General features: G+C 41.6%; 1 protein-coding gene across 6 annotated transcripts in view; it reads left to right on the top strand.

The window, feature by feature from the left end:
- Positions 1 to 21,054, top strand: part of col25a1 (collagen type XXV alpha 1 chain) — a 122,935-nt gene that overhangs the window by 79,322 nt on the left and 22,559 nt on the right. For 5 of the 6 annotated variants that reach the window (XR_003295157.1, XR_003295156.1, XM_026298896.1 and 2 more), the window contains exons 6-14: positions 1,277 to 1,303; positions 7,709 to 7,780; positions 8,372 to 8,488; positions 9,623 to 9,658; positions 14,943 to 14,969; positions 16,378 to 16,422; positions 18,370 to 18,414; positions 19,001 to 19,027; positions 20,958 to 21,002. Coding sequence is in view for 3 of the 6 variants with exons in the window: in XM_026298896.1 (XP_026154681.1) it covers positions 1,277 to 1,303; positions 7,709 to 7,780; positions 8,372 to 8,488; positions 9,623 to 9,658; positions 14,943 to 14,969; positions 16,378 to 16,422; positions 18,370 to 18,414; positions 19,001 to 19,027; positions 20,958 to 21,002 (441 nt within the window). In the remaining 3 variants the exon portion in view is untranslated. The remainder of the gene's footprint in view (positions 1 to 1,276; positions 1,304 to 7,708; positions 7,781 to 8,371; positions 8,489 to 9,622; positions 9,659 to 14,942; positions 14,970 to 16,377; positions 16,423 to 18,369; positions 18,415 to 19,000; positions 19,028 to 20,957; positions 21,003 to 21,054) is intronic. The other variant, XR_003295158.1, reaches the window with a different exon arrangement.

Raw genomic sequence — 21,054 nt, 5'->3', positions numbered from 1 at the left:
CCTTGATTCACACTAAACTTGATAAAGTCCCCGAATTCTCTTAGACTGGGAACAGGGGGCAATAACATTTTAAAGTGTAAACCTCTAAAACGCTGCTTGGGAAGAACCAGGCTTTTAAAAAGTAGCAATGAATAAATAAAGTATTCAAATTTAGCATGAAGTTCAGCAGCATCTTGGGAAATTAAACATTATTATTGTGCTGTAAATAAGAAGAAATACACAAAAACAGCGTGAGAGCTACCCAGAGCTAAAATCAAGCAGAAAATTGCACTTGTGATCCGTGTCAAGTTGCTCTCTGCTCTCTGCTAACTGATGATTTGTAGTAATGTGGGGGTGTGGAGTGACATTAGTTATAGTCACAGACCAACACAATCAATCAAGCCAATTTTTTTATTTCTTATTTGGTGCCACTTTAAGCAGTAAATAGACCCTGGAAGCATGACTTTCTCAACCAGATTAAGATGATTGTCAAGGATTCATTATGACAGTGGTGAAGAACTGACTTTTACTGATTAGATGCATGTTCATGCCTCTCATGTAAACCACTTTTTCTGCAGTTTTAATGAAATGAAAAACAACTGGGTTCATTCCTCCCACCCAAGATGAATAAAGCATCCAGAAAATAAATCCATTACGTTGTTTGTTTGCGCAGTCCTCACATCCATGTGTCATAAGGCTCTTTTTATTGGCCCAGCTGTAAGTCTTCCCACAGGATAGCAGAGTGCATCAAATCAGACGGTTTCACGATGTTAAGTTATCTGATTCTAGACAGATTAAGGTTCTAATTCAGTCTCCAACGTTTGGTCTTCCTCCTTCGGTTCTTTAAAACAAAACTGTACTTTTGGTTTGGTTTCACTCTAATGTGCTAAACCCACAGTCTGCACCATGCAGGTTGATTTGAAACCAAACGTTTTCTCTGTCAGGACCATGCTCCATCCACACAGATCTACCCCCATAAAAGGCAGGAAGCCAAAGATCTCTGGGGCATAAAATCTGGCCTGGCAGTGCAGTTTGCCCACAGTCAGCCCCCCCCCCCTCACCAAACCCACCAAACCTCACACCACTGCTCTCATTCTTTCTCTTTCTCTCATACCCAATTCATGTCAGTCCATGTTATCCTAAGTGATTTTACTCTGAACCACAACGAATAGCTGAGGGTTCCTGTATTATTTTTCTTTATCAGTGTGCTCACAACTGTGCCTTGCTGATTTTTGATCTTGTGTATGGTCAAGCCTTGAATCTCTAAGACAAATTCTTTTTTTCTTGCCTTCTGCAGGGGGATCAAGGAGACCAGGGACCGCGGGTATGTGGTTTACTCCGACATCTTGTGATTAGCCGATGAATGTGACTGTGTGTCTCCCCCAGTAGAATTGCGGGCAAAAAAAGGTTTGAGATGCATGAAATTCCTGGGGTAGTGTTCCTCCCATCTGGCCAAATACAACAAACATTTCAGCACTGCTTATTTCTGCATCAGGAATGGGCAGGCGAACGTGCAGGATACCTTGAAATGCACGTGTATGTGCTGGTATATTTCTGGAGAAGCAACAACCTTTTTTGTTCTTCTTATGCTCAAAGTGAACATGAATACAAGCTTTTGCAAACCAGCTCCAGCAGAACATATCTGCTCAATCTCAGCTATAATCAACAGCCAACTAGTTCTGTCTCTGTAATTACTTGTGATTTATTTCAATCCTCGACGTGATATGGCATATTCAGCGCTTTAATCATTTCCAGCTCCGTAAGTTTGACATTTCTATAAAATGCAGCTTTTAAATGATAATAATGTCGGTGCTTTTTCACGCTTGACAGATTTGGAAATGAATTCCTACAGTCAACTTTCTCAAATGGTTAAAAAATGATGCTCTTTGGAAAACACTGTGACTGCACAGGTTTGTTTAAAGTAGATTGCATTAGCTGGGTCAACGTGCACATGCACACACAGACTTTTGACTTTCCTCTGCATCTGCAGCAGGGGTAGATCGTATGGAGTCACTTTGAATGCCTGTAATTGATTTCTATGAGGGCAGAGAGCACACAGAGGTTAGAGCAGAAGGACAGAGCAACACTGAGGTTTGTCTTATCACCAGAACACCAGCCATCCCCCAAGTGGATCTGATCCCGATCCAGTCGTGGCACCGGCCCAGACGTGGTTTTCTGATTGACTTTGTCAGCTCTCCTGCGGGCCAGTTCTGAGCGTCAAAGCACCATGTTTCTTATGATTTGAAAGTCAGTACAAATGACCTTCCCTGTGAAATTTGATTAGAGTTCTTGAGTGACATGTTACACACAGGCGCTGCTCAAATAACGGCCGTGCTCACAGAGACTGTGGATCTCAGAGTGGTTTCACACCTTCACAGGATTTCTAAACACGTTTCCAGCTCTATGACATGCTTAGTTAATTTTTTAATTTTATAAAAATATTAAATAATCATTTTAGTTGCATGAACAGAACCGCTGCACACAGACAGAGACAGTCTTCTGTTTCTAGCCAAACTGACTGTGGCAAACGATCTTCATTTGGATAGAATTTCTTGGGTTTTGTTCATAATTTGTACCCTTTTAGCCACGGAAATGGAGTCATCAGTCTCTATCAGTTAAATGATTTATGCTCTGGAAATAGCAGTGTGGCTGACAGGATTGTAACAGGGGCCAGACAGCTCCGATTTGTCTTACAGAGTAAATAAATAAACTGTCCACTCCAAGACAGTGTTTCATTAACTTCCAATTACAAGAAAATTGCCCCCTAACAGGTACAAATTAACACACAGTCCCAGTCACATACAAGAGACTGCAGAGGCATGAAAACAGTCGAGGTCGCCACCAAATCTTATTACCTCCCCAGAATGCCATATTGACTTTGCACATTAGATAAGTAGGCAAATGTAGTGGAACGCTATTAGAAAGCTTTCCTTAATAAATGAAGGCTTAACAGGAAAACATCTGTCTGACTAGAACCATGTATGTGACTGGAAATGAAGCTCTTTTCATGTGCGGTGTTGACTGAGTGCAGAGCCCATTAAACTCACATGGGGGTACGTGTAAAACAGCAGGAGAATATGTGAAGAAAATATCTTCTATCCCAGTCTGCATGAAGTCTGAGCAGATTTAAAGTTAGACTCATTCAAAGGGCTGTTTGGATTCAAAGGTACTGCATATATGACGCATGTCTTTAAGCTTAATTCAAGTCACAACCTCTGAGCCAAAAACAAAGCTTCCTCACAGACAACCACTTCCTCTGCCTGTTCCCCACATGTCAGGGTCCATCCTGAAGGTCAAAGGTCACATCCAAACGTCAAAGGTTAACCAAGCAACAAAATAATAAATTGGCCAGTTTTGACAAACAAATGTGTGGCCACCTCACGGGAGTCACTATGTGCATCCCCAATAAAAAGGTGTGTGGTCCCTCTGAGGGATGGCACCAGCTACAGCTGTCAAGCAAAAGGTTGGTGAATTCCTGGAACAGTGACTAGATTCATTCCTGCCTTTGTTTGTCTAGTTTTTTTTTTTTTTTTTTTTTCACTTCTCACATTTTGGGATTTGACCAATTTGCAATGTTCTTCCAAAATAAAGAGTCTGTGATTATGTAATTTCCAGGACTTAACTTTTCTGTCGTGAAAAAACTCTAGAGTCTACTGTTTGCACATGAAATCAGAAGCTTTAAAATGGATTTCACTTGAGATAAATTTGATATGCCGGATTGATGCCAAATCTGAGGCTCCAAATGAATGTACTATTCCATTCTTAAATGTATTAAAGCCATCTGTGTGTAGAGTTGGTAATTCACTCCACATATAGACATTCAGAAAATGCCACAGCCTGTAGCTGCTTGGAATGATTTCTGTTTGGTGTGGTCTGGGAGACGCTGGTTTTGCTCAGTGTCCTATGGCGGCTGATGCTGGTTGTCCTCATACTGTATCTGGCTTTTTGTTTACTACAGTTACATTCATCTCGCTGCAGGCAGATACACAGCAACAGAGCTGCCCCCCAAATAGCTGAAATCCGCTTTGGTGGAGGAAAGTAAAACAAAGTAATCTGTGGATGTTTAGGATTCTCTGTCAACCGTCATGTCATTCTAATTCTCACACATAGACATCAGAGCAGAGGCAGTGCAGGGTGAGGTAACACACACCTAGTCGGGCCATCTCCTGCACACAAAGATCAGATGACTGAAATGTGGAAAAAAAAACAAAAACAAATGATTATCTGACCAAAAACCAAACACACATTAGCCAGTGAGTTTGTCAACATGCTGTCGACCTGGACTCAGCTTCTCTCTCCTCTCTTAACTTCAGAAACTCTGCAGCCTCCTCCACTTTCTGCACACTTCTTTGTGTTGGATCAGTCAAATAAATCCCTGCTCAGTAAGTCATGATAAAGTGAAAACCTGTCTTTTAGAATTTGTACATTTATTCAATCAAAAACCTTGTAGTCCAAGTTGTGGTCAGGTGCTTCCTGTTTGCTTTAAAAATGATCCTTGAGATGTGTCTACAACCAGAGTCGAGTTGACCTGTGGTAAATCAAATTGATTGGATATCAATTACATACATCAAGGCAATGATATAAATCAATTCCTAAAGTGGCTTTTCACAACCAATGTAATGGAGCCTGAAAGGATCTGCAGGAAGGACAGGATCATCTGCAAAGGTCCCGGTGTGGAGAGCTCATAGAGTCTTACTGCAGACTGGACTCTGCCATGTTTCTGCAAAGTCCTGAGGGACTTTTAATCCAACACAAAGAGTGCAGAAAGTGAGGGGTCTGAATATTTTGTCAAGCCTCTGCATTGATCATGAAACCAACCACATGCCAGCCTGCAGGGGCACCACACCGAGTCCTCATGCTAGGCTCCTTGCGTCGTCTGCCCCCCCATCATAATCCACTACTTGTTTTTCCTTCTCTGTCCTCAAAATGTTTGAGGTTGTAAATAGCTTATAAAATATTTGTGCTTTAGCTGCAAACAGCATGACTATTGTCTGCAGTGTAAGAGTATCCACTGCTCGTTTCTGCTGCAGGGCTGGATTAAATCAGCCTGCCTTGAAAGCCATATTTTTAATGAGCCATGCTTTTTGAATTATCTTTGGAAAACCAGTGATGGCACCTAAGCCATTTCTGGATAGGCCAGATTTTATCACACACTTAAATATATAGATTGAGATCTTGCAGGGCATGGTCATGTTAGTGGGCCAGGCTTTGAGAAGAACGTAGGAGGACTTTTTCTGGTTGGCTGCTTACAGTGAACCATAAACAAAAGGATATGAAAATCACTGTATACAAACCAATATGGTACAACCATTAAATGATCTATACACTTGCATTAACCGTACGTGTGATTTCACAGTGGTAGAAGAGATCTTCCATTTCTAGCCACCACAGATTTTTACCATCTGAAATGACAAGTTTCCCTCAGATTTCATCAGCTGTTGCAAGTTAGCTAATTAAGCAAACGTTGGCTCCATGAGCTGGTTTCCAGCTGCCTCCTTTTCAAACCAGAGTCTCGTAAAAGAGGTTTTATGCACCAGGAGCCTGCATACATGACACTGTGGTAAAAGACGCGTCCCGTGCACAAAGTCACCAGCCGGTGAACCGTGTGGAAGACATGTAAATAAAGTCACTATGTTCTTCTTGTACTGCAGGTTAGATCTAAGGCTTTTTTAAGTATGATGAAGAAAAACTAAGATTTCATTCTAACTAAACCCTGTTTGGCTGGCTAGCTTAAGTACATGTTCGTATTTTCAAACCGTATGTTTTTAATTTTTTGTTACAAGAGGCAAAGGCTTTTAGGATGAGGGATGAACCAATGTGTTTGGCAAATATAATTCTATTTGGGGAAGGTTGGCTGGAGTTCCTGGAGTGTAAACGTCCCCAAATCAAATACAGAGCCGCTAACATTACCCTAACTCTGATAGCATCCAGGACTGACTTCCACACGGTGAGGCAGTCCAACGCAGACTGTGCTGCTGTGAGCGTTGCTTTGTTTAATGTGACCTGCTTCAACACCAATTAATGCAGTTACTTAAGGATGTGCTCCTGGACTTTGTAAGGAGTTAGGACTGTGCACGGTGAGCTGGACATGCTAGTGATTACAGACAATCACATGTGTCTACATATGGACAGTATCCCCAAAAGACTGGAACGTAATGGGGTGCGTTTATTTCAGCAGAATGTTTGAACCCGTGTTTATCTGACAATATGTCTGGACTCTATTAACTATCGTCTCCCCTTAACAAGCAGAAGGCCTGATGCTTTCTTCTTTTATTCAGTTTTCACGAGCGGATCACATCTGTCATGAAGATTGTTGACAAGGGAATTGGAAACCGTTTGATTGAATTTCCAGAGAACATCTCAATCCCCAGTGTTTCCTAAGACTCTGTGAACAATACTGCTCCTCAATCTGCCAGCACATCAGAGGTCAAAGTCTGTTCTATAACCATCATCACAACAGAAGTCCTGCACTCGATGGTCCTGGTGCCATTGTACACACAGTTGCATGGTAGAACTTGTTTAAGTGGTGAATACTTAAAATCAAATGCTGCTCATGCTCATATTCTAATTGAAGTGTCTGATTTTCAAAATCAATTGCTTGTTGCTAGAAATTCTTTTAATTCTCAATCACATCATATAAAATTTGCCAAATTTGTAGCAACATGTAGACGTAGGATGCTTAATTTCTTCTTCCTGTAGCTGTTTTTGTTCATCCAGTGTTTGAATGTCATGCGTGTGTTGTGCCATGTTCTGCTGTTTGTCCCTTTAGGGATTGCCTGGTCTCCCTACGCTGGCTGCTTTGCACAGCAATCAGATCCTGACTGTCAAGGTTTGTCGGTGGCGGTGGTGCCCTGTTGCCTGGTCCGACCCCTTGGCGGCACACACTGGGAGTAAATGAATCACTGTCGCCTGATCCCCCCCTCCTCCCCAAAGCCTGATGAGAGAGTAGGCGCAGGGAAAGCCCTGTCTAATTAATCACAGCCAGTCAATCATTATCCTCTTCCTTCACTGTTACCAGTCATTCACTCAAGAGGTTTCTGTTCCATCCTTCATGCCAGGTCTCCTATTGAAAGCAAAGGTGGCCTTTTAAACTCAGTAATATGTAGCGGAGTGGAACAAGAATCCATCTGCATCCTGAGTCTGGTTTGGCTCCTGTCCACTGATGCTAAAATAAATGGAAGAAACTCTAAGAGGAATACTGGATGATGACTCAAAGTGGCAAAATATTTCATTCTTCCAATTTGGCCTTGGTATAAGCCATTTAATACTCTAGCAGAATCATGCGTGCATCGCAGGGAACAAGTTTAGAAATGAACCTCAGAAAGTTGACCGTGCTGGTTTCAGTGTGTGCAGCTCCCGGGGTCTGACTTAGCAGCAGGCGCGATGATGTTGACAGCGCTTTCACAGAGGAGGAGAAATGCCCATTTTTCTGGGGACAGCGGGGCTGCTGTGGCGCCCTCGCACCCCTGAGGTGGTAATTATGGGCCCTGGCTCCAAAAAATAAGCCCAAACTTCCGAGACAAACCACCTCCATGCTGGAAAAGTGAGTTTCTCAGCCATCTGTGAAGGCGCTGGGCCGGGGTTCATGTACACAGGCCTTTCTAACAAAATCTCTTTCTCTTTGCATTTGCTTTCCTCCTCTTCCTCCTTCTTCTGGGGACCTCATCCTTCTTCAACCTTATCTCACCTCCTCTGACCTACGACCTCTTGACCTCACACACCTGCTCAGATGGTCTTCCCTAAGATCAATCATGGCTTTCTCTCTGCTGACCAGCAGCTCATAAAGCGGCGGCTCATTAAGGTAGTGGCTGTGTCCTCACTCATCTCTCTGTCCACTGCAGTCTCACTGAATCACTTCTGTCTGGCCAGTCTGTAGACTGCATGCAAGCCTTCAGGCAGACCTGCCATAAGCACTCTGATACTCCTCCTGTTACTGTTAACAGGAAATGTGGACATGTCTGTGTAGAGTAAAATGAATTACTGTCATGGCACTACTTAAAGCACTTTCCCTGCAAGTTAGATTGCTGAATATTTTCTTTAGAGTTTCTTCTAATAATGGACCACACAGATTTAGTATATTTGTCTGATTATTGTAGCTCCACGCTACACGTTTTTTGTTTTTTCAGTCAGTACCTAATTCACAGCCCACATTCAACTCGTGAGGTCTATTTAGGAAAGCATGCATTTTGAGGGATTAATATTTCTGCTATAAATCAGAACAATCACGGCTCCATCTTCTTCATCATCTTCTCGTAAGATCCAACATGCAAACTCACTTCCAGCCCACCCACGAGATCAATCCACTACTCTTCATTATCATTTAACTGCAGTGGCCTCAGTCGGTCCATTTTCTCAGTGTATTGATGTTCAAATGTGTTGTTTTGTGAAACAGGGAGATCAAGGACAAGCAGGACCACCCGGGCCTCCAGGGCCACCAGGTCCTCCTGGGCCAAGAGGGCCACCAGGGGACACTGGGAAGGATGGGCCCAGAGGTGTACCTGGTCAACCTGTGAGTACTGGTCTTCATCTGGTAATATTGTTCAGTTAAACAAAAAGTTGGTTGAGTAGTCATGTGTCTCTAAAATGGCTCAAAATCAGCACAAACCTTCTGGATTTTTCCTTCAAAGAGCACTGCATTGTTTCCATTACAGGTTAAACAAATCTTTTCAATTTGACTTGGTGCCTGGAGGGTTTATCCCAGGGAAAACCTTTTCTAATGAGCACTAGACAGGCTACGTTCTACATCATTACCCTAATGTTTTTAGCTAAACATGAACACGCTCCCAAGAGAATGCTTTACGGTATGGATTTACGTTTACTTGGCATTTTTCATCATAACGTAACATTTTCCGTTTCTTTAAGCCCGTCACTGGCATCACCCTAATTCATGTGAACTCTGCCTGTGAGAAAGAAGAAACAGAAAAGGCCTGTCAGTTATGTTCAGTCGTAAAAAAACTTTCGAGGGCTCCAGCTGATCTTTATTGACTTGACAGAGTTCACAGTGGGAGTGCAAAAATATTAAGTGTTGTTTATCTGCTGCTTTCCAACTCCTTGATGATCATTGTTTTCTGTTCTTCCAGTTGCAACAGTTGCTGTGTTTTTCCAAGAAATTAAACTACTTCTACTGGATTGCTTTATTTCTCTTGATTTATTTGTCCTGTCATGAGCCTGAATCTCTCAGAAGGGGGGTGGCATATATTGTTCTGTAAATGTCACAAAGAGGCTGTGGAATAATGCTCAAGCATGAGTTTGGCATAAGAATCTGGATACAGCCTATGTCTCGTTTCTAGCCAGGGAAGTGTAGGGACATCCAAAAGGAGGGACTAGAACGAGGTTTTTGGACAGAGGTGGTGAAGGATGCAGGTAGGGCACAGCATGATAAATGTCTCCAGGCCAGTTTGGTGTATGAGCAGAGAACTGGTGAGCTCTACTTGGCAGACTGGCTGCAATGCACCATAATAGCTGCTGGACACTAGAAGAAATGGGGAATTCAAACATAATGTGGAAAATACATGTTTTTTTGTTTTTTTTTTAAAATTGGACTTATTTTACCCTGCATACTGTTTATGATCATTTTAAAACTCCGTGAATGTTCTCAACTTTTCAACTCTTGTATTCACTGACTGTTTGGTGTCTCCTATAGGGTGATCCTGGGGAGCCTGGAGGAACAGGACCAATGGTGAGCACAGACTTTTCTTTTTGGATTCACATTTTCTGCACTAACCATGGCAAAACCATGAATGCTACAAATCAATTCAGCATCAGTGGATTGTTTGAAATTGTGGGGGCACAGTTTGCTTTGACAAAAGTACAACCTGCGAACACGTCTAAAGCTCACTCATCAATGCTGTTTTTGTGTTCAGCACATACAAAAACCAAATGTTGGGGGCCACACTGCTTCTTTTTCGGGTACAGCTAATTCCCTGAGGTACCGGACTGGAGGAAGTCCAGTATCTTTGTTAAGCTTGTAATTTAACTGCTGATAAAATAGCAAATATGCATATATCCAAAAATATCAACCACTTCCTTTGCAGCGCTGCTTTCCTTTTCTCATCTTTCATTATGATCATCTTCAGTGGTGTAAAACTGTGAATGCAAAAAAGAACCCAAAGACGCCAGTTTCCAAAATAGCTCATGGTATCTGCAAGCTGAATCATGACTGAAATTAGTTTTCATCTGATATCTTTTGACTGCTGTTGCAATCTCTCTCACCGATGAATTATTTCATCTCTGCAGCTTCTGCTGTCTTTGGAAAAAAGGTGTTATGTCTCCTGTTTCCCAGACATACTTAATTTGCTAATTCACCAACTGTGTGCTATCAGAAATACACCTCACCCATTTTAATTACGTTCTGCAATAGCGTTTATTAATTTCACATCCTGTTTTGGGGGGCGATGCACTGTAGGGAGGCTGCCACTTAAGATATTTTTTAATCTCCATTAGTTGTAGAGACATTCGTAAGGTGGTTTACAGGCTACAGTAGATGTTAGTGTTAATATCAATGACACATTTTATGATATCCTGTGAAAATGTTAGTTTTCTCTCACAAAGGTCTTTATGCTGTGCAGCAGGGACAAGCTGTTCCAGTTAAGAGCAACGAGATATGACTCGTGGTGTACAGCAAATAAAGCATTTGATTAAAGTTTCCTCATAAAAGCCGTGTTGAGTCGGTCGAGCCAAATTCCAGAGAAAGCGAGATCGGAAAACGTGACACACACAAACACTTGATGATGTCAGTTTTCACAAGTGTAGGAGAGGGTAAGTGAAGCTGACAGAGGAGGTGCTATCAAGTGCTTCCATCTCCTCGGACCTTTTTCATGGTGTGGAAAAATTCGGTGGATTGGAAAGATATGGTGCAGAGAAAATAAAGGATGGTGAAACTTAGGCGGTGAAAAAAAGACACATTACCTAGGGAGTGAGAGGAATTTAAGTCTGAAGTTTCTAAATATTTCAGGCTACTTAACATCCTTCCCTCTATAAAAGAGACTCCCTCATTTTTGCATTTATGTTAGTGAGGTTTTCAGTTTTTACTGGCTTTAATTATGTGTTTTACCCATTATCCCACTTTATGCTCGTAGCTGTCAAAGCAGCACAGTTTAGTCTCACAATTTACATTATGAAGGTAGAAATTGCAGTAGATGGTCCCAGATGTGCTGCCATAAGCCTCCAGAGGTTAGCTAACAGCTCAGCAGCTGCAGCATTTCTCCAAAACACCAGTCCAGATGAGTCCAGAGGCCTCGCACAAAGCTTGGTACAAAAAGTATTTCTGCACTGTAATTCTTAAAGTAAGGCATACAGTTTCACGAGCAATGACACTAATGTACTTTTAACAAGGAATAATGAAATTATTCCCGTTAAAGGAGCGAAGGATGAGCACTTCCCTGAGGTTGTAAAAAAGATGTGACGGGCCCGGTCAGAGACAATGGAGTTGCCATTTCCTGGTTTCTGTAAACTGCAGTTTGTTTGCTGCTCCTCAGAGAAGAAAATCAAAGATAAGATAACGGATTAGAGGGGAAAGTCCTGCAAATCATCATTTTGGCTGTTAGACCCCTGGAGAGTGAATAAAAAGACTTTCTCTATTCAGAAACACCCCCACCAGCCCAGAACCTTGATTGGCCTTCGAAAATCAATATGAATTAGATGCAAAAGCATCTAGACCGATGGTAAGGACTCAGAGGTGGCTCCCTAACCAACGTTTGCTTCTTTTATGCTGAATGTAGGGGCAAGCGCCCACTTGACACATCTCAGCGTTTTTGATGTACTATTGTTAAACAGGCACAAGCAGATTCCAGAGTTTTCCAGCAGCTTTCCAGGACATATGGTGCTGGTTAGAAGGATTAAGCTCTTGTGGCCAGCGAGGAGGAGGAGGAGGAGGGAGGTGGGAAGAAGAAGAAAAAGGAAATATTTTCGGGACTCCATTCAAAATCATCAGTGCCATAAGGTCTCTCTGGGGTAAATTAAGTGGTCTTCAGCTCTCTAAAGGTGGCTTGCAGCTTTGCACACAGTTCTCATTTCAAACTTGGTGTTGCTTCAGAAATATTAAATATGGAAAAGCAGCCCTGTACTCCATGCACTGTTCCATCTGTAGCTGAAAAACAAACTCCATCTGCTTTTGGGTGTTATTTCCAATTATTCTGCAGAAATTCACTGAACCATATTTACATCCTATTCATTCTGTAACTACCCACAATGCACCAGTGTCTTATCTTATGTATTTATTGATTGCACAACAGCCATGGATGCAAAACTGTAATTTGTGTGTGTTTCTAATGAGGGGATACCTTTAATATTTTGGTGTCCTTTGATGTGGAGCCAAACACGAGGAGTAAAGATGGTTCAGGACATGCTCTGTGGACCCTGACAACGTTGTGGCACATTGTGACATTAACGAGGAAAAGGTTTGGTATAGTTTCCTTATTGTCGTAGTTTCTGGCAGTATACCCACAGGCAGGGCTGTAATCAGGGTTTTAGGAGCACTGATGTCATTGGGCTATGTTGTTTACTGCCTAAGGACTAGCTAGAGGCTAAATCTGATACAAAGCCTCTTTTCTCTTCATGTTTGACATTACAACTGAAATAAGCGATCTGTTGATCTATTAATTGTTAGAAATGTGTGTTTTCCACATTCTCTCTTCTCTGCTGTGACGATTTTCTGCTTTTTTCTGTTTTAGCTCTGGGTTTTGGATGGTTGGTCACACAAAGCAAGACACATAAACCTCAGTTTGAATTTTAGAAATTGTGACAAGTATCTTTGGCTTTTCTAAACAATGAAACTCAAACCTCTTTGACCAGCCACCGGTGTGTACAAATCTAATCTCCAACAGGATGATATATTGACATAATTTTATTGCTTTAGTTTAGTAGATTTAGTCAAATTTTAGCCGTAACATTAGACATTTTAGTTTTACTCTCATTGTTGGTACAGAGCTTGAACAGTATCCTCTAAACATTTTGAGGGTGCAGCCGTCCAATTGATAGCAACACAAATAAAAAACAAACAGAAGCTCTGAACGTGCACTTCAAAGCTCCGACATGTGTTTTGAACTGCTCCAATATTTTCCTGTAAATTCTGAGCGAGGCCTGCGGACTCTGGCCGAGGTTCAGCTGCAGACTGAGTATGAGAATTGACCTGGCAGTTCCCTCATTGTTTGTCATTTCCGAGTGATGAATGAAAGCACCATTCAGTGTTTTGTATTTGTGCTCGGATGCTCGACTTCAAGAGGCTTCCTGTTGATGTTGCACATTTGCGGATTCCTTCTTTTATGAGTGTTAAATGAGGCAGCTAAGGTGCCATATGCTGAGCATGTGCTATCATGAGTGAATCCTTCTAGTTGACATAATTGTGCTTTTAATGAAGATCTCTGGGTTATGCAAAACTTTAATTTTTCCAGCGATGGCAGAGCCCGGAGCCACACACAAAAGAAGCAGGACCGAGACTTCCTCGAGGGCTCTTGACTTTGGGAAAAATCTCCTTTTCAGCCCGTAGATCCTGAGTGCTCTCAGATGCAGGCAAGCTAATTAGTGCTCAGACTGGTGGCACATGCTCTCACATACCTGGTGGGTCATAAAGATGTTTACCAAACCTTACTGAGGATAGCTAACAAAGGCTTTTAAAGGCAAACAGGAGGAAAACCTTTTTCTTGGTTGGCCGGGATGATGAAAGTTGTTCATTGAGGTTTTTGTTATGGGTGCAGCTGGAATGCACTATTAATGAGCTGCGACTGTGTGGCCCACTTCTGTAAATGTGAGAACGTGCTGCTGCAGGGATTTTAACAGGCACGTTTGGTAAAAATGGAAAGTAAGAAAGGATAAGTTTACCGAACGATCGCCTCGTTTCATCAGCAGAAACTAAACAAGACACGGAAAGATCGAACAAACTGTGTATTCTTAGAAAATTGCTCGTTATAATAGATGTTTTAGCTACGCCAGGCATCCATTGGGGCTTTGTCCACTTGGCTCCACACACTCAAAAATTTTCAAGCTGATTGTGTGTTTGTTGGCTATTTCAATAACAGCATCCAAAGCTTTTACTCTCATCAGGGAACCAGATCTTTAGTTTTGCCAGTTATACTGCATCAACATGAATAAGGCTAGGAAAAGCTGTTGCTGTAAAGGGCTTGTGCTGGGGGCACAAGGTCTGCATGGCCTTGACTCAACTGCTAGTGATGAGCCAAATGGCACCGTTTTACTGTAGCTCCTGAGTGGGGAAAATGTTGGCCAGCAGGATTTGTCGTAACAGCCAAGCGTAAAGGTGGTGATGAACTGCTGTGGAGCTGCAGTAGTTCAGAGAGTCGTCTAGCCAACATGAAAGGAACTAACTTTTCAGCTTGGTTTCTCATTTTATGCTCAAAGCTGTCCTGCTGTTTTAGGCCGATCCTGGCAGAGAAGGCTGAGGAGCCAACGTGACCTCCAGCTCCTCTGGTAAACTAACAGCAGGTTAAAAATAGAAACTGTCCTCCCAGACACATCGATCACTGACTTAAGTCTTACTTAGAGATGTGGCGCCTTTTTGTCATAACTTATTAAGTTTGTGAAGCTTTCCAGCTATTGGCTGGTTTAGATAATGAGCCTCTATGTGTTGGACTGAAAACATGAAATGTGGAACAGCCAAACAAGACAAGTTTGTACAGTTGCTAAAACAAAGAAACCAACACAAAAGGTAAAACCATAAAGATTTAGTTATTCATGGTCTGATTAGCGATTCATGTTTTTACGGTGCAGCTCAATGAAAAGACGGCACAGAGTGAGCTGATTTTCATTCTTTGCTGGAATATAAAACGAGGAATTGGTTGTGATTCTGTTCTGCCTGAAGGGTGTGTGCTCACTGTATGAAACCCTACCAGAGCTCTGCCAGTCTCTCTGCTGTGACCGTGTTGGCTGCAGAAATCATTTTTACTTTATGGACTTTTTTTTTTTGTTTCATTTCTCTTCCACTCATTCTCTCTGTCTCTTCTCATCTACAGGGACCTGAGGGTCCACCAGGGCTGAAGGTAAGTTACAACCATCGGTACTTCTTATTTTTTATTTCAGATGAAATAAAATAAAACTCCCACACTTTGTAGACTGAATGACATCAAAACCACATTTGACACTGAAAAAGGCAGGAGGATAATATTTGGGATTAGATAGTAACAGTGTGCAGGCTGCACAAATGACTACAAAAAAAACCTGCTGGGTGTTTTAGTATGTTCACAGTGGCAGATTTAGGGCAAGTAAGTAGAAAAGAGGAGACTTAAAGCTCAGACAACATGAGGAAGGGAAGAAAAGGAGAGATGGGGAACAGAGAAGCTGGAGCTAAGCGCAGCGGCACAGGCTGCAGGTCCCTGGCGGCGCTGATGTGAGGAACAGATGTCAGCCATATTCAGCCATCAGGTAGCTGCCAGTGTTTGTTCAGGGTAACCCAATCAGACACTTCCTGTCCGTGCTGTCATCTGTCGGCAAGGCCTCCCGTCGGCAGAGGAGTGTGTTAGTGTGTGTGTGTCGCGGGGTCAATGATGACACACCGCCCGTGTTAATGACTCATAAGCCAGGCCCTCAGGCAGCTCAATTAGATCTGCTGCTGCTGGAGTGCTGTGTCTAGCAGAGGGGGCCGCAGAAAGAGTTATTCACGTTTCACCACCTTCGTGATTGATTTGGTGTAATTACATCATATAGAGTGTGAATCATACATTTGAAATTATCTAAGTTGGAGCAATATATTTTAGGAACACTCCCACCCTAATGTGATTTGTACTTCTTATTCCTCATCTTTAGGATATTAAAAAAAGCTCAAGATGTTGTTTTTCATTACGTCACCATCTCTGATACGTCTATAAATGTAACCATGGTAAATCACTTTTACTGTGGAGCACAAATAGCCAACATAAGCAAACCACCAGGCACGAAATTAGGAGTTCATTAAAATGTGTCTGGTACAACCTCTAAGTCTTAATCATCTTCTTTATATAAATTAAAGCCTATGAACGTGCGAACATACGTGCTGCGGTGTACACAAAACCTCACGCTTTCTCTTTCTCACTTCGCAGCTGAACAGACTAATTCTCAACTCTCAGTCCTGCCCTCTGTCTGTATCATCCATAACTTAGCAGATCTTAAAATATGACATGCAGTATTTACTGTGGCCTGATTTAATCAGATCAGCACCAGGAGTGTGTGTGTGTGTGTGTGTGAATCCCACGTTCGTTTTGCATCTCGTGCGTGTTGTCAACCTCTAATGGAACTATATTTTTATTTTTGAGAGGTTTTTGAATAGGACTGGGAATATTGAACGTCAGCGTATTGGTATTTACGTTTGTTTTGATACCATAACTCTCCGGTGTTCAGTTCCTTTGAAATCTAACCAGTCACACAAACATTTAACATAACAACACTGAAAAAACTCTTATTGTCATTTCCCAGGGTTCACTTGGGCCTCCTGGCATCCCAGGTGTTGATGGACTGAAGGTAAGACCATAACAAACAACACCCCTGATGATCATGATCCACTTTCCTTTTGGGTTGAGCCCAGCTGTGCAGACTAGTTTTTAACAAGAAATAAATGTTTTAGCAGAATAATCCTCATAAAGAAATTGTTTAGTCTCAAAAAAAGTTATAAACCCAAAGTTAAACTGGAAAATTTGTAAGGGGAAATTCGATGTTTATATTTTAAATTTAAAAAACTCAGCTAACTGGAAATTTTTAAATTGAGGCGAACCTATAAAGCTAAACTGTGTCAGTTACACTGAGCAGCACTTCTAAATTTAGCTTGGACGCGATATAATATTTACCTCAGAAAAACCAGTTCAGAAAGATTTCCATCCACACGTGAAACTATTTTGTCTTCAGAAGGTTCACTTTAACACACTTAGACTTTCTGTTAGTCTTCCTGGCCATGTGTTGTGTTTTTCATATTAAAAAAAGTTCTCTGACGCACTCTGACAAATTCAAACTGCTGTCCTATTTAGGAGAAATCCCCTGGGCTGCATCTTCAAGTCTTTAACCACAAAGTACAGTTTTGAGCTGTGAATCTGCTCATTTCTACATTTCATCCTCAAACCCAATAAAGACGACACAGTGCAGGTGTCTCACAGGGGAAAAAATGCAAAAGCGTATTAATTTCAGAACCAGTGACGGTACAAGTGACAAGAAGGAATGGGGCAGATGATGCTTTCTTAATCTCAGGCGTGCGTTTATAAAGACATGAGCGGAGAAACCAGAGGAACCAGAGAAAAGGAGTTTCAATGTGGAGGTAAATCCATAATTCCATACTTGTGTAAGGCGCGAGGTTTGCCAGCACCCATGAAATAAAACTCCAATCCTGTGCCGTGCAGTTATAAAACAGAATCTGTTACGGTGTGTAAGTGTCACTCATGCAGAAAGTTTGAACTCTAAAGCAATTAAAGCTGCTCTGCCAGCAGTGGCAGGTTGACTGGCAGACACCATATTGATCTGACATAGATATCCGCTGAAAGGGGATGATCACTAATGCAAACCTTACCGGCTCCAGTTTAGGACTTTTTAATCAGACCCCATCATCGTTATGGCAATATATCACCATCATTATGTCAATGACTCCCATATGTGAGCTGAGAGGTGATACACGATTCCAGCATTTATGAGGAGTTTCACCGCTAGTGTGTAGTAGGGAGGATACTCCCAATACACGGATCGCACACACACGGATATTCCCACAATGCTTCATGCAGAATACATCAAGAAGCATCAAAGTCTTTCTGTAAAACGCTCAAACATTATAACATTAGGAAAGGGGAATGTATACAGTAATTTAGTTTTCATCATAATACAGCCAGTAGCGAGCGGCACGTTTTGGTGTATTTTAATCCAAATAAGAGATCGCTTTATTTTCCATCCCAGCTACATTAATCACAATGATCTGGTTAAAGTTGTCTGTCTGGGATGAGGAATAGCTGCTGCTCTCCTAAAAGGCTAATGATGTGGTAGGTTTGCAAAGGTCACAGGGTTAATTGTTTTTGGCAGCAGATGGACGGAGCTGGGTTTCTCTGTGGGATCCAGACTCACACTAACATCAGATACTGGGCTTTCTTCTTTTGTTCAGAACCAGCCCAGGGATAATTAAGCTTCTAATCAGTTTGTTTATCCTCTCTACTTTCAGATTCAGTTTGTGGTCTTAATATTGTATAGCCTTGAACTTTTTTTTGGGGGGAATTTTATAGAGTTTATTATGTTATAAATATAGAGTCCTTTTCATCTGATGATTATCTGCTGCTTGGTTATCAACTATCTTTGAAACGTTTAACAGCTGTGCACGAACAGCACAAGCTTAACCTCAGTTAAGGTTAAAGGTTATCTGTATCTCTAGATTTTTGTGACCTTAAACCAGAGTTCACGCTGCTGAATCCAGCCACTGTGTGTATGTTATGCTGTCCATAGGGGGATGTTGGCATCCCAGGACTGGATGGCATCCCTGGAACCAAGGTCTGGTGCACATATATTCTGTGTGCTTTTATTTTTGCAAATAAATGACAGTCATATTTTATTTTCCTCTTCCTCATCTTTCCCATCAAAGAAACATTCTTTGACCTTTTACACTTTTTACCTATACTTAGTTTTTAATACATATGTTTTTGCATTAGTTTTTAATACATATGGGTTTTACATTAGTTTTTAATACATATGGGTTTTACATTAGTTTTTACATATGCATTTTTTTTGCAATACATCTTTAAGTTATCTTCATTGGATATCATAGGCTGCATGATTTGTGTTTGTCAGTATATCAGTAAGAATGTGACAGAATCTTTGGAGTTAAGTTAAATTATGGTGAAATATTGTTAATTAGGATCAGGACAGAAACTAGTTTGACGACCATAATATTTCTAAAAGCTGACAGTCTCTGGTCTGTCTTGGTAAAATGCTGCCATAATACAAAAGAATTTCCATAATCTAACATGACTTTAACCCCAGATACAATCTGACCCTTAGAGGCTGCAATAATTCCCATACTGAACCCAATTACGCCTGAGCCCTTCTGTCTTTAATACGCTGCTTTCTTTCCCAACAGGGTGAGATGGGAGAGCGAGGTGAAAAGGTAAAGTGTTATTTCAGATCACCAAACATTATTGTAAGCGTCAATCTTGATATCCCACCATGTGTTAGAGCGGCCGTCACGATGACATGATGGCAGCTCTCCCTCTTATTCTCCCCCTGATCCTAATGGAGCCCATACGAGTGGGAGGTGTGAAAACTGAGGGGAGAGTGGTCAGGCTGGGCAGGGATGTGATGACTGACTGTACTTCGACAACAAAACAGTATTCCCCGTCATGAACACACCTGGTTTACTGTAATAATGTGGCTGTGCAGTTCACAGCATCTTCTTCCTGTGGAGATTTACCTGGAAATGACAAGTTAATATTCAGGTGTGCAAATGGGATGTAGGAGATTATGACGCAAGATCATTCAACTCAATAATCTGACAAGGTGGATTGTTGTTGAAGTTGTGCCATGTAGCTTTTGTCCTTTTATCTTCATGCAAAAAGCAGAGGCTGCCAACATTACTTATAGTCCCCTGGTCGAGTCACAGACACAGATTTCATCAGTCTGTAGAGGCCTAACAGGAAAAGAATGATTACATAAAAGAACAGCTAAAATAAGCTGTTTGTGTAGCAGGAAATATGTATTTTCCAATCCTGTTAATCTCCATCTCTCAGGTTTATCCCATATGACCCTTAGCGGGCCGTGATCCTCAGGTCCTGAGTTATTTTGAGACAGTCCACTTCTGTTAACATGAGCTAGAGCTTTTGGCTTTGCTCGCTACCTAAAGAGCCAGCAGGAAAATTCAAGAAAACATTGTCTAAAAGTCTCTCCTAGTAACAGTGGATCGACTGACAAATGCCTGATGTCAAGCATATCCTGCTGTAGTAATCTCATTTTCTTGAAGTTCCTTCTTAATATTCTTCACAGGGACGCAACCTTTGGATCCAAATCCTTGTAACTACTATTCATCGTATGATTTGCAATTGATTCGATTACCATTTACTTAATATAAAATCATGTGGATTTATCAAAAGTGAAATGATGAGTTCGCTGCCAAAGACAGTGCTGGAACTCACTCCAAAGTACAATGAGCTTTTATTTTGAGTGGAGCCAGATATGTTAACATAAATTGTTGTTTTTGGCTTTGGTTTCTCACTGGAGAGGCAGCAGGAAAATTCAAGAAAACAATGCTCAGCTCGATCAGATAAAAAGTGGTTGTTTAAGAAGCACAGATCCCGTTACAGGCGGGTCATTTTCTTGAAATTCTGACACAACCTTTTATCCTTGGAGTTTCTGTTCACCTTCAAACCAGGGACATACCAACAGGATTTACAGCAGTGCAATGAAGGGCGGTCTAGCGGCCATTATGCTAAATGCACTGAGATGCTAACATCACTGGCTAATAAGCACTAGGCTCAACATACAGCTGAGGCTGATGGGAATGCCATTAGTTTTGCAAGCGATGTAATAAACGACCGAATGAAATAAAAAAATGTTGACCTGATGATGCTGCAGGAGAAAAATTTAAAGGATCGCCAGTGTTGTTGAATTTACTGTCAGGTGAACATGCATGTGTAGAAAATGTTGTGGCAGTCCTTCAAGTACTGACCTGCTGAGCTGGACCAACGCTGCCAAAGACAGAGCGGCGCTGCTGGCATGGTTAAAAACAGCAAAGATATTCAATCTGTTTTATACGGCTGAGATGGAAAAGTTGTGAGTTTAGAAGTGAAGTTTTTCACAGTTGATGCCAAGAGTCAAGGACCTCCACCGTCCAACAAAGAATGCATTACATCACCTGAAATCAGTCCTATTTGAACCATGTGTGATGACTCAGTTAGTGGATTTACCATGTACATTAATGGCACTGCAACTTTGCATTGAGCTGTTTCACAGGGCACTCGAGCACAGAAACAGGTTTTGTTCAGCCTTGATGCTCCTGTGATTAAAAGTCGTCATATGATTTTCTTTGTCTTATTTCATCACAGGGCGACATGGGTGAAGAAGGACCGAAAGGTGATATGGGAGAGAAGGTATGAAAATTCCAACTCTACCTTTTTCTTTATGTCTTGGAAGCTGCACAGA

The sequence above is a fragment of the Mastacembelus armatus genome, chromosome 18 (assembly GCF_900324485.2).
Source record: "Mastacembelus armatus chromosome 18, fMasArm1.2, whole genome shotgun sequence".
Classification (NCBI taxonomy): domain Eukaryota; kingdom Metazoa; phylum Chordata; class Actinopteri; order Synbranchiformes; family Mastacembelidae; genus Mastacembelus; species Mastacembelus armatus.
This window is presented reverse-complemented; position numbering and strand designations above follow the sequence as displayed.